The sequence below is a fragment of the Scardinius erythrophthalmus genome (genome assembly GCF_964197995.2).
Source record: "Scardinius erythrophthalmus genome assembly, chromosome: 11".
Classification (NCBI taxonomy): domain Eukaryota; kingdom Metazoa; phylum Chordata; class Actinopteri; order Cypriniformes; family Leuciscidae; genus Scardinius; species Scardinius erythrophthalmus.
In genome coordinates this window covers 42,601,899-42,616,989 of record NC_138231.1, presented here as the reverse complement: position 1 = coordinate 42,616,989, position 15,091 = coordinate 42,601,899, and the positions used below count along the sequence as shown (strand labels likewise).

The following is a 15,091-nucleotide window of genomic DNA, read 5'->3' as shown; positions in this document are numbered from 1 at the left end:
AAACAAACAAACAAACAAACAAAACAGGCAGTGGTCAGAGGCAACAGAGTAATCCAGGGAACAGGGCAAGAAATCCAAAAACCAAGAGACATGAAACCAGGGAGAATGCTCGGAGATGCAGTGTGATACAAATAAAACTTCACAGTGAGTGATGGGGTGAACCAGGCTTATATGGGGTGAACTAAACAAGCTAATAAGACACAGGTGAATGTGATAATGAGTGCTGATGAGTCCAGGCAGAGAATGATGGGAGATGTAGTTGGTGAGTGAAACAAGATAGTCTGGTGTGGAGTGCCTTCTGGTGGCTCTCAAGGGCACTCCAGCTGGTGACTGTTACATAGCCTATCACAAACTGTTTGCTCAAGCATAGCGTTTTCTCGGAGTTCACTGTGTAGCCTGCTCCCTCAATCGTGAAGTTAAATTTTCCATATTTATTGTATGTCATTATGTCAGTCTCAGTATTTGCTTTCTACCATGCACAAATAAAAATGTCACTGAACTTTTGCTGTGTAGGCTACTAAAAACACACTAAAACTGATTTGGCATGGGCACTAGTAATCCTTGATGATATGAAAACTGCTACTGCTGAATACCTCTGATTTGCATCGGGCGGTTCTTTGCCTTAGCGTCTTGCTTTAAAATTGTTTAATAAACAGCTAGCTGCTTATACCATGGTCATTTGCCAGCATTGACCATTTAAAGCTGTTATTAAGCTGTTATTGAGGTTTGCAGCTCAATATTTGACCGGGAGACTAAGGTTATTTTAGTCAAGTCACGGCTCGTTAGGTCTATGTTCTGTCCACTTTTAATCAGACACAGAGCTAAAGTAGTGCACAAGATTACATTTATTTGAATGAATGAATTGTTAGCATTTATTTAAATTCTCAAAAGAGAAGAAAGAGAGAGATTTGCACCACTGTCTATTTAGTGTCCCTCTATTAACGATGAAGCTATGCGTTTAATTAACTTACTTCAAAAATAGTGATGTAACCCCCGTGCTGAGAAATATAATGTAGCGATTCAGTAGCAATGCTATTTTATTACTAAAATTTGCGGGGCAGCACTGATTGACAAGTTTCTGTGCTCCTGATTGTTTGTGTGTGTGAGCAGCGCGATCTCAGGTCTATTGTGTGTGAGTGAAGTAACGTTAGGCCTCTGTATGCAATGTAGCCTATGTGTGTGTACTTAAATTAAAAGAGCACATTAATATAAAAATGGTGATTCAACTGACTTGGAACTACCTGTGCATTAAACGGTAGTGTGACATTCATGTCATTCATTGTTCATTGTTCGTACCGTATTGTCCGTGTTTTTGTTCTGTGATTTACGTTGGCAAAAAAATAAAAGAAATTGAAAGAAAGAAATGCTTAATATTTTCTTTAAGGTTCTGTTACTGTATTAAAACTAAGATAAAGGAATCAAATCTCCAGTGGTTTAAAGTGATATGATGAATTGCACTTATACTGTTATTCCACATTAACTGGACATATACTGTTCTTCCACATTCCAGAAATGTAAATTACTCTAACTTTTTATTTTTAAGATTGATACTAAAAAATCTTATCTCATTAGAATTGGGAAGCTTTTGTTGTCTATCTTCAAGTAAAAAAATATAAAATAATATAATATATATTTGTAATATATAAAGTCCAAATTTAAAAAAAAAATTATTATTCAAAATTTGAAAATATGGACTTATATGGTTCTTCATCTCAAGCCCTCATTTATTGCATTTGTCACTGAGTTTTTAATAATTTTTAATATCTTTGTGATTGTGAAGATGTTTTATGCAAAAGGAATCGATAAAACAAAACTCTATAATAATTATGTGGCTAAGACAAACTGAAAAAATATATATATTCAAGCTCCACTACTATGATGTCACAGAGACATTCTATAGAACTCTTCTGAGCAAAAGTCCCACAAAGGCAAAATCCTGAGGTGACTTTAATCAGAGTTTGAGGTGAGAAGACTGAATACATTTACAGTCCTGAGAGAACATGGAGAACGTAAGAGCCACAGCTTTTGACGTGTTTGATGAAGCACGTTTACTGGATGAACACACTGACATGATCATCAAGTCAAATGACAGAGAATTTCAAGTGCACAAGATCATCATGTGTGGCTGCAGCTCCTACTTTAGGTGAGAAGAAGCATTTGAACTGCAATTGTGCGCAAATTACTAAGAAATAATTATATACATCATTTCCACTGCTAACATCATACTGTTGAAACTGCCTAAGCTTTCCAAATATATAAATGCATAAAAATGAATGTGTATTGCCAGAACAAAGAATGTAACTACGGTATCTAGGAAATACCCTTTCTTGAAATTTAATTCTTCATTTTAATGGAATTGAAGAGTGGCAATGAATGGTGAAACTAATTGGATTCTTTACATGAGAAAATGTGGCTGAAATTAAAATGTAAATAACGAAAAGTTATTTTATTTATGCTCATTATTAATTCTTTGTCAAATTTGTTCACAGGGCTCTTTTCTCCAACAACTGGAGCAGACCTCAACATTTCTGTGAAATTCCAGGAATATCCCGAGACATCATGCCTCTTATTATCCAGTATGCATACACAAGATCTGTGCTCATTACTCAAGAGAATGTGATGGAGCTCATGGTGGCAGCTGACATGACCTTAGTCTCAGGTCTTGTAGATGCATGCTGTCAGTTCCTGGAGTCACAGTTATGCCCAGAGAACTGCATTGGCATCTGCAAGTTGACAGAGGACTTTTCCTCCTGCTCAAAGCTCCGCTGTAAAGCAAAGCACTACATCCTGCAGCACTTTGAGGAGGTTCTGCGTGCACCTGAGGAGTTCCTGGAGATCTCCCTGGAACAGCTGGAGGAGATCATTGATGAGGATGAGCTGAATGTCAAACAGGAGGAGGTGGTTTTTGAAGCCGTCCTCCACTGGATCAATCATGCACCAGAAAACAGGAGGCAACACATTGCCGTGCTTCTGCCAAAGGTAAACAGAGATTTTTGTCTTGTTTTTCTCTACAAATCAAGATACGGTTTCTGCTATTATTTTAATGTTAGTTAAATGTTAGAAATTTTGTTTTGTAGTTTTGTCATTTATATATATATTTTTAAATTTGTCTATAATTTAATATAATCTTTTTTTCAGTTTAATTTTTTGTTATTTTAGTATACATCAGACTAAATGAAAACGAGAAAAGGTTTTTAATTTTATTTTAGGGGTTTAGTTTAACTACAATAATCCTGGCATGCGGTAAGAAAAATGAACTTAATTCAAAGAGCAAACAAGTTTATTTTTCTTCCCCTTCTGACAGGTTTTTTCTTCTTCTTGTTTTAAGCAGTAACTCACTTAATTTGCTGCTTAGTAACAGTCTTGCAACAGTCTCTGAAAGTCTAAACTCTCCCCTGTGCTTCAGGTTCGATTGGGGTTGATGTCCTCAGACTACTTCATCAATAATGTAAAGTGCAATGCGTTAGTGATGGAGAATGAAGCCTGCATGCCTGTTATCATCAATGCAATGAAGACTTTGTTTGACCTCAACATGGATGAACCCACCAACTCAGAACTCATGCATCAACTGACACGTCCACGTCTGCCCTCATCGATCCTATTGGCCATCGGAGGATGGAGGGGCGGCACTAGTTACACCAATAAGATTGAGGCATACGATGCGAAGGCAGACTGCTGGGTCAGTGTGACTCAAGAGGATGAGCGTCCCAGAGCCTATCTTGGTACAGCAGTCCTGGATGAGTTTGTATACTGTATTGGTGGTTATGACCCCGTGGAGTGTTTCAACAGTGTGACGAAATTCAATCTTATCACTCACACTTGGCATGAGGTGAGTAATGTTGTAGCTCAACATGTAACTTTAATTTAGCTTCCTTCACAAAACAGGATTGTGGGTCAGTGATGGTACCGGATTGCACTTTGACATGGACCATAGTGCTGAATGATGTGCTGTACTCCACATTACTTCAAAGAATAGATACAAACCATGATACATTTGTTTGTGTTCCAGCAATTGTTGTAGCTTAATAATATAATATAATATAATATAATATAATATAATATAATATAATATAATATAATATAATATAATATAATACAATACAATACACCAGAGTTACCATCATGACTGATGGTGTATTGGTGTGTGTTCGCACACTGATGTATTTGGTGTGTTGTAGGTGGCCCCCATGTATGAACGCCGAGGCTTTATTAGTGTTGCTGTTCTGGACGGGCTAATTTATGCCATTGGTGGTTTTGATGGACACCAGTGGCTTAAAACAGTAGAGCGCTACGATCCAAACACCAATCAGTGGACAATGATGGCACCCATGAATGAAAAGAGGAGTTGTGCCAGCGCCACCTCACTGCAGGGCAGGGTAAGAGCACTTACCCATGATCCCACACTCTTCTGCTGGAGACTCTTAATGCCTTTAAAGCATGAAGGAAAGGGGAAATGGGGATATGGCATGCATGGGAATAGTTTAAATATGAAAAGGAATATCATAAAATGTACTGAGTGTTTTAAACACTGCTTTTCTGATCAGTCTGTGATGATTGTGCACAAACATCATGCATGTTATGTTTGTGTTTGTCAGATTTATATCTGTGGTGGTTTTACTGGGATCGAGTATCTCTCCTCTGCTGAGAGCTTCAACCCTGAAACAAACCAGTGGACTCTCATCGCTCCCATGAGTAGCCGCCGCATTAGTTTAGGTGTGATCGCTTATGCAGATCGAGTGTATGCTGTGAGTATTAAACACACACATCAGTTTTATAGTGTTAATAACCATGACACAAATACAGAAATATGGAACAATCACAGTTTAAAGGTTTCACTTCTGTAAATGCATGCATGGATGTGCATATACAAATGCTCAGAATACATAAATAAAGAGTGTATTTATTTAAAGGTTGGTGGTCTTGATGGTGCCAGTCATTCGCGGAGTGCGGAGGCCTACAATCCGCTCACTAACATCTGGAGTGATGTTGCATCAATGTGCAATCCACGCAGCAGCTTTGGCATTGAGGTGTGATGTGGACAGTTAATATCTGTATCTGGTGAAACAATGAAATAACAATACAATAATGATTTGATGATAATGAATATGCAGGAAAAACATTTTTTTGGTCCCATATTGACAATAAGTGGAAAGTTGCACCCTAAAATTGTTGAAGGCTTCAAAGATCAATGTGTGTGATTATAAAAACATCTACCTAATTCAAAGAGTCAGAAAATTCTACTATGTTTAATTAATTGAAGTGTTGCATCTATAATATTTATTGATGTCAAGTTAAAGAGTTTAACATTTTTCATTTTCCTTTTTCCTTTCCTCAAAATACAGGTAGTTAATGGTCAGTTATTTGCTGTCGGAGGCTATAATGGATTAAGCAACACCTCTAATGTGGAGCGCTACGATGAGAAGAGAGATCAATGGTAACTTCCACAAACACTAAATCTCACAGATCATTTCACACTGCATTAGATATGTGTAAGTCTAATGCATTCACTGCATCTGTTTTCTATACAGGTTTGATGCAGATGAAATGGCCATTTCCCGCTGTGCTCTGAGCTGTTGTGTAGCATCAGGATTGCCTAACATGGCACAGTATGCTGCCCTACGAGACACTAGACGAGTCTGACAGTGAATGTTCTCCCTCTAGCAGATCTGACAGTCTGACTACAAATGGAGTGTTGTGTTTCCTGAATAAATGCATTCAAAAAAGAGGCTGTATTCTAAATGTTAAACTTTCTCTCAGGTGTATGTTGTTTATTAAAAAAATAACTAGGCTATATAAAGGGCCTAGTTATTTTTATATATATTTTTTTTTTTTTTTTTTAATTTTTAAATGTATTTATATAATTTTGAGAGGTGAGGTTTTCATTTAGAAATCAAAAACACACAGTGAGAGAAATCAAGCCCTTGATACACATCTAGTCTGATGTATTAAGGGTTCTGAATGAAGGATTTGGTGTAAAGTGCTCTCAAAACGTGGAGACTGGTAACCAGCCGAAAGCTTTATAACAAAGTTGTAGAGATCCCTTGCAAGGGATTTTTGTTTTTTAAATAAACAACAAAACCAAACTCAAATTCGGTTAAAACCTTTGTAGACATAGCTTTCATGACAGCACTACAAAAACACATAAAAGTGAAACCCCATTGCCTTATCTAATGCTTATTGTTGTGGGCTTTATAGGGTGAGTGATATTTATTATAATACACAAGTGAGATAGACTAGTACAGATATTACAAATAGGTCGTTAAACTAATATTAGCACAAGTTCTGCCTCAAACTACCTGACAAATGAAGCCACGCAATGGTGACGAAGGAGTTAAGATGAACTGATCGCAGCGGCAACGAGCACTTTGATTACTTGATTTCAGAAACAACACATTTCAGTGCTAGATCGCCTCTTATTTAACAAATGAACTAAATGAATGCCCTGCTAGCTAACTGGAGATGTTTTATTTATTTGTATTGGTAGGCTACATTATGTTTCAAAAGTGGTGGGGACAATATCGACCTTAGCAAAAAGTGATGGGGACATGTCCCACCCCACGACAATATTTGTTATCTCTCTCTCTCCATGAATCGATGTGGTCACCATCCGTCTGTGGGTTTTGCCAGAGCAGATAGCTCTATGGCTCTGGGTTTTGCAAATGTTTCACCAATGAAAAGTATTAAAAAGAGCTCGTGACTAAACCTTGTAACTCCATTGGATCATCAAACTGTCAGTCAAACCTCATAACTCCACCCCGCCGCCTATATCCTGAGTGAAGATGAAGTGCTGCACGCTGTTTAGAGCGGCTTGTTTGCAATTCTAAGGTAAATAAAGAACTATTGGTTCGAATAAGTACAGTATTTTTCTTACTCAAGAAACACTATATAATGTGTTAGAAATATAGGGGCGGAAAAGGGTGTCTTAGTCTAGCATTTGTCACTGTCTTACATAGCTGCGTAGCACGATCTAACATGAGAATTTTGGACAAATGACAAAAAAACTGAGCACATGGCTACAGTAAACTTTATAACCATTAAATGAAAGAGTACTGCGATGCAGTTACTGCCTCAGATGCGGCCGTTCTGATCATATATGTACGCAGATGCTATTCGACCGCCCCAGAGACACGGTGCGCCCGCCATCTTGAACGGTCATCGCATGTCGTCACTTTCAATGATGCCACAACATTATGAAACCGCAGAGATTTAAATTCCAGAAGAAATGGGATAACCTTTCACAGGTAAGAATATGTTGTTCTGTCTTTTTTTATGTATGAACTCAATATTACAGTTTTTTTTATACAGTTACCATAGATAACTTTTTAATATCATGTTAGCTCACGCTTTCGTCGTGTTGTATTGTTAGTTTAGCAAAATCATCTGCTGAAGTCTATTGCAGATATAGATAGGCTATAAAAAAATATAAAAAAAATCCGAAAAATGTATTTTGCTTATGTCACAATGGGCCTCATTTATGAAACGAACATACGACAGAAAACTGGGCGTACGGTCCAGCGGCGGCCTTAAGCATCTGGGGGCCTGTTTCAATAACTAATATGGGGCCCTACCCACATAAAACAAACATAATAGGCTAGAGCAGAAAAAGCAAGGATTCCTGTTGGTTTGCATCAATGGTATATGATTTTATTACGCGCACTTTCAGCTTCATGAATAGGCAGCTCAACATAGAAATAATCCAACCTTATTTGATTAAAACTATATACAATTATACAGCGTTTTACGTTGGAATAAGCCTCGCCCTTTCACGCAGGGCAACTTCACTGCTTAATTGCTTGCGCAGTATATTTTCAGCTGTCTGGGCTGACTTAAAAAAAAAACCCAGTTCAAACAACACTTTCAACTTGAATTATTTAACAAAAGCAAAAAAAGAAAAAGTGTCTGACTGACACTGAACCGAACTTATTCTAAATAACGATGGGCTCGGCATTATTTCCATAGACGGGTTATTTCAGCACCGCTTAAGCCGTTTGCGGGGGCGGTAAACGTTGCCAGGGTAACCGCGGTGCGAGACGACCAATCAGAGACGTCAGTGTTTTGCTTAGAATTGTGGGTAGTGTAGTATTTCTCCAGAAGATCGCAAATAACAAGGTTGATTTCATACCTTGTGGCTTTTATTATAGGAGTAGTCTGCAGAAACTGTCATTTCACAACCTCATAGCTCGTGGTCAATATACCTTGGATGGTTTAGACATTATGACTGAAAATCAATATCCTACGGAGAAAATTAATGGGATTTTGCTGGTCTGTTGGGGCCCCCCTTGGAGGGCGGGGTCTGCTTCAGTTGAAACGGGTGAAACCTAGGTAAGGCCGCGTCTGGTACGGTCGTTTCCACGCAAAACTTGGCCTTTTATCAATATGGACATGAGTGGCTGTGATTAAATCTCAGGTCACGGCTCAGCTCGTGTATGCAAGTTTTTAAGTTAGTGTGAACTTGCGTGCAGCATAGTAAATCTGGTGGAGAACTGTATTGAGAGTTTTTTGTTCATTTCGAGCATGTTCCTGCCCGACAACCAGAGCTCAATAATCGATCATTAACCTTTAAATAACTCGTAGATAAAATTAAATTAAATTAGAATAGATGTGTGTCTTTGAAAGGCTGGAAATGGGGGTTAACACGGGGAGTGATTTTGAGGTTGGACGGCGTTCCAGTTCAAATTGGTTTGATTTTTAAGAAAGGATTTCTATATTTTATTCACTCAATAGCCTATGATAGCGATATGAAATTCAGCACAAAAACATAGAGCAATATAAAATAAGCCTATTCTACATTTTGTTACACATTTCTTGGATGGCCATAATAGGCCTATCTGCAGGTTGCAGCCGATGAGTGCGCATTCTCAGAAACAATCATCAGAGCAAATCACTTCAGGTAAATTAAGTAGGATGAACTGAGAATTTAGCTGAAAATCTGAACAGAAATCGGTACTTTAATAGTTAACATATCTGAAATGATCCAGGTGTAATCTAAGTTAAAGGGGATTTATCATGGAAATCAGACTTTTTCCCTGTAAAAACGCTAGGTTTGGGTCCCCGGTGCATCTACCAACCCAGAAAACTTGAAAAAGGACAATCCACTAACTTTGTTTTGATAAGATTTTCTCTGCAAGCATGTGAAAAAACGAGCCGCTCTGATTTTGCTCCACGATGACTTGAAGTTAGTTAACCTCACATCAGCTACAGTACATAATATACATTCATCAATAACCCTTCAGGAACATCCTGTTGCATTCTACAAGTCACTTCTAATTGAGTCTCTCCATCAGTCATACTCTGGTTTGAACATAAAACGCTAAAGGTTTTTGAAATTTTCAGTGCATTTCTGTGTGAGGTCCGTCCCCTGTGCTGGATTTGCATTTAAAGGGACAGACAGAAAAACAGTGTGTTTTTGCTCACCCTCAAAAAGTGACAATATTAACATGCTTTATACAAATATCTGTGGGGTATTTTGAGCTAAAACTTCACATACACACTCTGGGGACATCAAAGATTTATTTTACATCTTGTGAAAAGGGCATTATACCACCCCTTTAAAGCTTTGATAAGTACGATCACAGCGAACGTTCAGATCTGTGTTGGCGCTGCTGCTGACCCAGAGAGAGTTGTAATGTAGCCTATAGATATGCAAAAGCTTCACAAACAGTCTTTTCAACAGTATCATTATTTCTGGTACAGTAATTCAAATTATCACAGAAGTACTGGTTAAAGGATTATAGTTCGGATATAAACACTGATGTCTACGGTAGCAATCAAAATTGAGCAAATCACCTTTTGAAAGTAACTTGACGCTTCAAATAGATTGTACATGTAATAATGTAAAAACTAGTTACTTTAGTTAAATTATTACACCAGTAGGTGGCGACAAGTGACTGTTAAAAACTGTATTGTGTATAAATGTATGAGATGCGTTCAAAATCACTGATCCAGTACTGAATCAAGAGAAGCCTTAATGAGTGAATCATTGAATAATTTATTAAAACTGATAATTTTTTTTTTAATTAATAGACTGCAGCAATTCATATTTCGTCTGAACCTCTAGTAAGTTAAATGTTATTTTGTTTAGTTGTCTATTCAGAATTGTGGGAGAATTGTGATCTCAGTTTAAAAACAAAATTTGTGATTGTCAATTTTCCAGAATTGTGCAGCTCATTGAGTAACATTATCATAACCTCATGTAAGGAAGCAGGTTGTGAGAAGGAGAGAGGGAGATCAACTCATTAATACTCTAAAAATATCTCTTCAACAAAATTAGAATCAGCAGTTGAAATTACTTCTGAGAACTCATACTATAATACAACTACTTATACCTTGGTCTGGGTGAATACTCGATTCTGATTGGCTGCAGGGTGTCCATTAAAAAGTGATAGAGGTAGGCTAATACAACTAATTAACCTTATTGTAAAGTGTTACCGTGTCTTTTTAATAAATGCAACACGTTCCCAAAGTCATGTGAAATAATCGTGTTACATAATCGTGATTTCAATACTGACCAAAATAATCGTGATTATGATTTATTCCATAATCGGGCAGCCCTAGGTGTAACCAGGGAAACCAAGTTATTGTTTGTAAAAACTTTAGATTTCGATTGTAAAACTAATTAAAATATAAACTAATGTTTTAAAAATGTGTTATTTGGCAAGTGACCATGGTATAAGCGGGTTAATGCCCTTCGGGGTGTCCATTGTTAGGTATTAATGGACTTCGGCGGAGGCAAAGTCTGCTGCGCGTCGGACGGTTCACGCCTCGCCGTTATCCATTAATACCTGACAATGGACACCTCGTCTGGCATTAACCCTTACATATTTAATGTGTGTGATTGACATCGGCTCAGAATACATTTTCAAATTGCACATTGAATTTTGCTACATTCATTGCATTCATGCCAGGATTGATTATTGCATTCTAAAATGTCAGCAGACGGTGACAATAATTTACCGTCAACAATGGTAATGTTTTCACATTAAACGACTGGAAATGTTTTCACATTAAAATCAGATGCTTTCCTATTAATTCAATTGATTGTGAAGGAATTCTAGGGAATACCAATATGGTGGCACAGTGGCTTCAATTTTTATTACGTCATGAGCAATCCAGTCTTTATATAGATCAGTGCACATTTAACAAAGTATTTACATACCACAGATGCATCATGAGATGCTGAGGCACCTTGCTGCGGCATGGAGGAGGCAGCAGACTGGGTGGAGGAGGAGGAGGCAGTAAGGGTTGAGGCAAAAGGATGGTAGGAGGGAACAGCCAGGGCAGCAGCCATGGTGGATGAGGCAGCAGGCTGTGTGGAGGAGACAGGAGACTGGGTGGAGGAGGCAGCAGGCTGGATGAATGAGGCGGCAGACTGGGTGGAGGAGGCAGACTGGGTGGAGGAAGCAGCAGACTGGGTGGAGGCAACAGTCTGTTAGGAGGGAACAGCCAGGGCAGCAGCCATGGTGGATGAGGCAGCAGGTTGTGTGGAGGAAACAGCAGACTGGGTGGAGGAGGCAGCAGGCTGGATGACTGAAGCAGCAGGCCGGATGAATGAGGCAGCAGGCCGGATGGAGGAGGAGGAGTCAGTTAGGATTGAGGCAACAGGCTGGCAGGAGGGAACAGCCAGGGCAGCAGCAATGGTGGATGAGGCAGCAGGCTGAGAGAAGGTAGCAGGCGTGGAGGAGGAGAGAGACTCAGAGGAAGGCATAAAGCAGGAGGAGACAGAGAAGCTTGGGTCATCCGTAAGACTTGACACAGTAATGTCATGTGTCTCGTCTTCCCCGAAGCCCTCGTCTTCTTCGTCCACACCTTCGTCCACATTCTCCAGCATGTTCTTTGTCTCCTCTGAGTCGGGGTTCACCACCAGGGGCTGTCCAGTCTGACTCAGGAGATAGTCAACACCAAGCAGCTCTCCTATGAAAAAAAAAAAAAAAGCACAAACATACATGACTAATTATATTCAAAGCATTGTGTCAAGATAGAATGCAACTGTAATCAGACTCGGTGTATGCTTGGCTTTGTTAATGAAATTATAGACTCAATCTCTAGTTGGAACATCGAAAACCCACAAATTAAAAGTATAATGTAGCCAGATAAGGGTAAGACATACCAGTGTATTTGGCAGGTGCCCTGAAAGTTGGCACAAAAGCCCGGCCAAACACCTTCAGGCTGTTGGTGTTGACGCAGTGAGCCATATCCCCGGAGTAGGTGGGAAGGGACGCTGGCTTGCTGGTCACTGCCGCAGTCCCCCGATCTTGATTCCACCTGTTCAGGCCTTCCAGGAGGTAGAGCTGGAAATTCAGTGTATTGGCACTGGTTCCTTGAAGAAAAACAACACATTTATTCCACTGTAAAAGGACTTGCCTTTCAAGTTGAATAATGCATAGCAGTTATTTAAGACATCATATATGTGAGACGCCAACCTGGAATGAACCTGTTCAGGTGGAAATGAAAAGATTCCAGGAATGTGGACCCTCTGGCATAGCGATACCGGGTCAGGATGACCCCTGCCTTTTTGGTGGTGCCCACCTCAGTATAGAGTGGCACTTCTGGCAAGTCCTGGATGCACTTGACATGGCGTTTCTGTACAAGCCAATTGTGCTCCATGCGCACTTGATCCAGCAGTGGCACACCCATAAGGTCCCTCCCATTTGCCCCGCCCAGCTCCTGCAGCAGCCTGTCAATGAGGCGTATGGTGTCCTCCTCACTGCATGTCCTCCTGCGGCAGTAAAGGCTGAGGTCCCTTTTACTGATGCTCCTGTCCACCAGGAGGTCAGTAATAGCTGGCATACCCTCCCGTATCAGCTGCTGTTTTTTGGCCAGCCGCAACAGGTTTAGGTCCCCCGCATCCCACTCAAAAATGCAGGCAGACAGGCATCCCATGAAGGTTGGGTAGAGGGATGGGCATCGGTGGTGCAGACCACGGCCAGCCTTCGCATGAAGTGCCAGATGTCCAACCGTATCTGGCCAATGGTCCAATCTAAAATGAGATGCTAGCCTTGATGTGGTCTATACCCTGCCTGCCGTATACGGACAGCAGCCAATTACTGATGGGGATGTCGATGGGCTCTGGAGGCTCCTGGCAGACCACCGGAAAGAGGCTGGGTCGATCCACAAAGTCAGCACACTTCCCAAGATAGTGTGCCAACCGATTCAGCCATTCCTCCCCATGGTTCTCTTTTAACTGCCTCACCAATCTAGCTGGACTGTAGCTGGACATCTCTGATAACAGATCACTCTAAATTGTAATCTAGACGCATACAATTTCTGTAAAGCTGCTTTGAAGTTATATGCAGTGTAAAAACTTAATAAATTATAAGTAAAACTTATAATAAATAAATAATCATTTAAAACAATATACAAATAAATGTGAATTGGTTTGAATTACTATAAAACTTTTGATTTGCATCTCTTCTCATTTAGTTTAACTACAATGAAAGCATGAGATCAGGTTTTGAAAGAATGACTAGCTGTGTTACAAGTGTGATCAGTTTGGAGTTTTGGTAGGAGTTTTGGTAAGAGTTTTGAAAATGTACGCCTTACTTGTGAAGTAGTACAAAAGTGAATTTAAAAAAAAGGAAATTGGTGCTGTTATACTCAGAGAGGATGGGGCAGGACTGGGGGTCCTTACACAGGATGGTGAAGGGGTAGTGGTCCTCACAGAGGCCATAGATGGTGTCCCTTCAAAGGATGGAGAAGGGGTGGTGGTCCTCACGGAGGATGGAGGAGGAGACGGGCTGGGAAGAGAAGGGCTGGGGGTCCTTGAAAAGGATGGAGCAGGACTTCGGCTCTTCACAGAGAATGGAGAAGGGGTGGTGGTCCTCACAGAGGCCATAGACGGGGCCCTCTCAAAGGATGGAGAAGGGGTGGTGGTCCTCACAGAGGATGGAGGAGGAGAGGGGCAGGGAGGAGAAGGGCTGGGGGTCCTTGAACAGGGTGGAGGAGAGGGGCTGGGGGTCCTCCGACCCTCTAAATTAGGCTTTATTGAAGACGCCTGGGACCCACCAAACCGTGACTTAGTGAACTAAAAAGAGAAACATAGTTAATTGTATGACAACCGCACTATACATTTTCAACACAAACATTTTAATTTAAATCTAGTGTTTACACATGTGTGATGGGTAGGTTTAGGGGTAAGGGTTGGTTTGATGATAGAAAATATATTTAACCTGACATAAAGGCAATGGAGGTGTATGCAATGTCCTCACTTATATAGTCAAATAAAAATGTGTGCGTGTAAAAATGTGAATGGCCTGACTGATCTGTCTGCAGGAGTATGCTATAATTATTTTGATGTTGGTGGGTCGTAGATCATATTAAATAAATACAAAATGAATCTAAGTAAACATTAATTACAGATTAAATACATTGACAAACTTGGAGGGGGCCTCAGGAATGTCTGTGTGGCCATTCCGTCCAAACACCACAGATGCTCGATAGTGATTTAAAAGGAGTTTTGAACAGGACCTCTTTGGAACACAGGCCTCTTCCAGGGCTTTGCTTCGGGCTGGTCGGAGATTTTATCAACCTCACATTTCGCAAATCGATTGGCCTCATGTCTGAGAGCATTCTGTCACAGTCGGGAGTTGGAAATGGGTTTTGAGCAGGACCTCTTTGGAACACAGGCCTCCTCCACCACTTGGAACAAAACATGATCATTCGAACAGGACCTCTTTGGAACATAGGCCTCCTCCACCACTTGGAACAAAACATGATCATTCGAACAGGACCTCTTTGGAACACAGGCCTCCTCCACCACTTGGAACAAAACATGATCATTCGAACAGGACCTCTTTGGAACACAGGCCTCCTCCACCACTTGGAACAAAACATAATCATTCTATCCACAAGGACACAACACAAGGAAACCGACGACCTCATGTCTGAGAGCATTCGGTCACAGTCGGGAGTTGGAAATGGGTTTTGAACAGGACCTCTTTGGAACACAGGCCTCCTCCACCACTTGGAACAAAACATGATCATTCCGTCCACACACCACAGATGCTCGATGGTGATTTAAAAGGAGTTTTGAACAGGACCTCTTTGGAACACAGGCCTCCTCCACCACTTGGAACAAAACATGAACATTCCATCC

General features: G+C 40.3%; 1 protein-coding gene across 1 annotated transcript; it reads left to right on the top strand.

Moving 5' to 3' along the window:
* Positions 1–2,000: 2,000 nt before the first annotated feature.
* Positions 2,001–5,640, top strand: LOC308698732 (kelch-like protein 10; the record flags this gene model as incomplete). Its single annotated transcript, XM_081378991.1, has 7 exons — positions 2,001–2,143; positions 2,490–2,979; positions 3,407–3,829; positions 4,179–4,376; positions 4,596–4,745; positions 5,343–5,434; positions 5,529–5,640. 7 exons carry the CDS (start codon positions 2,001–2,003, stop codon positions 5,638–5,640), a joined length of 1,608 nt encoding a protein of 535 aa, XP_081235117.1.
* Positions 5,641–15,091: the final 9,451 nt, after the last annotated feature.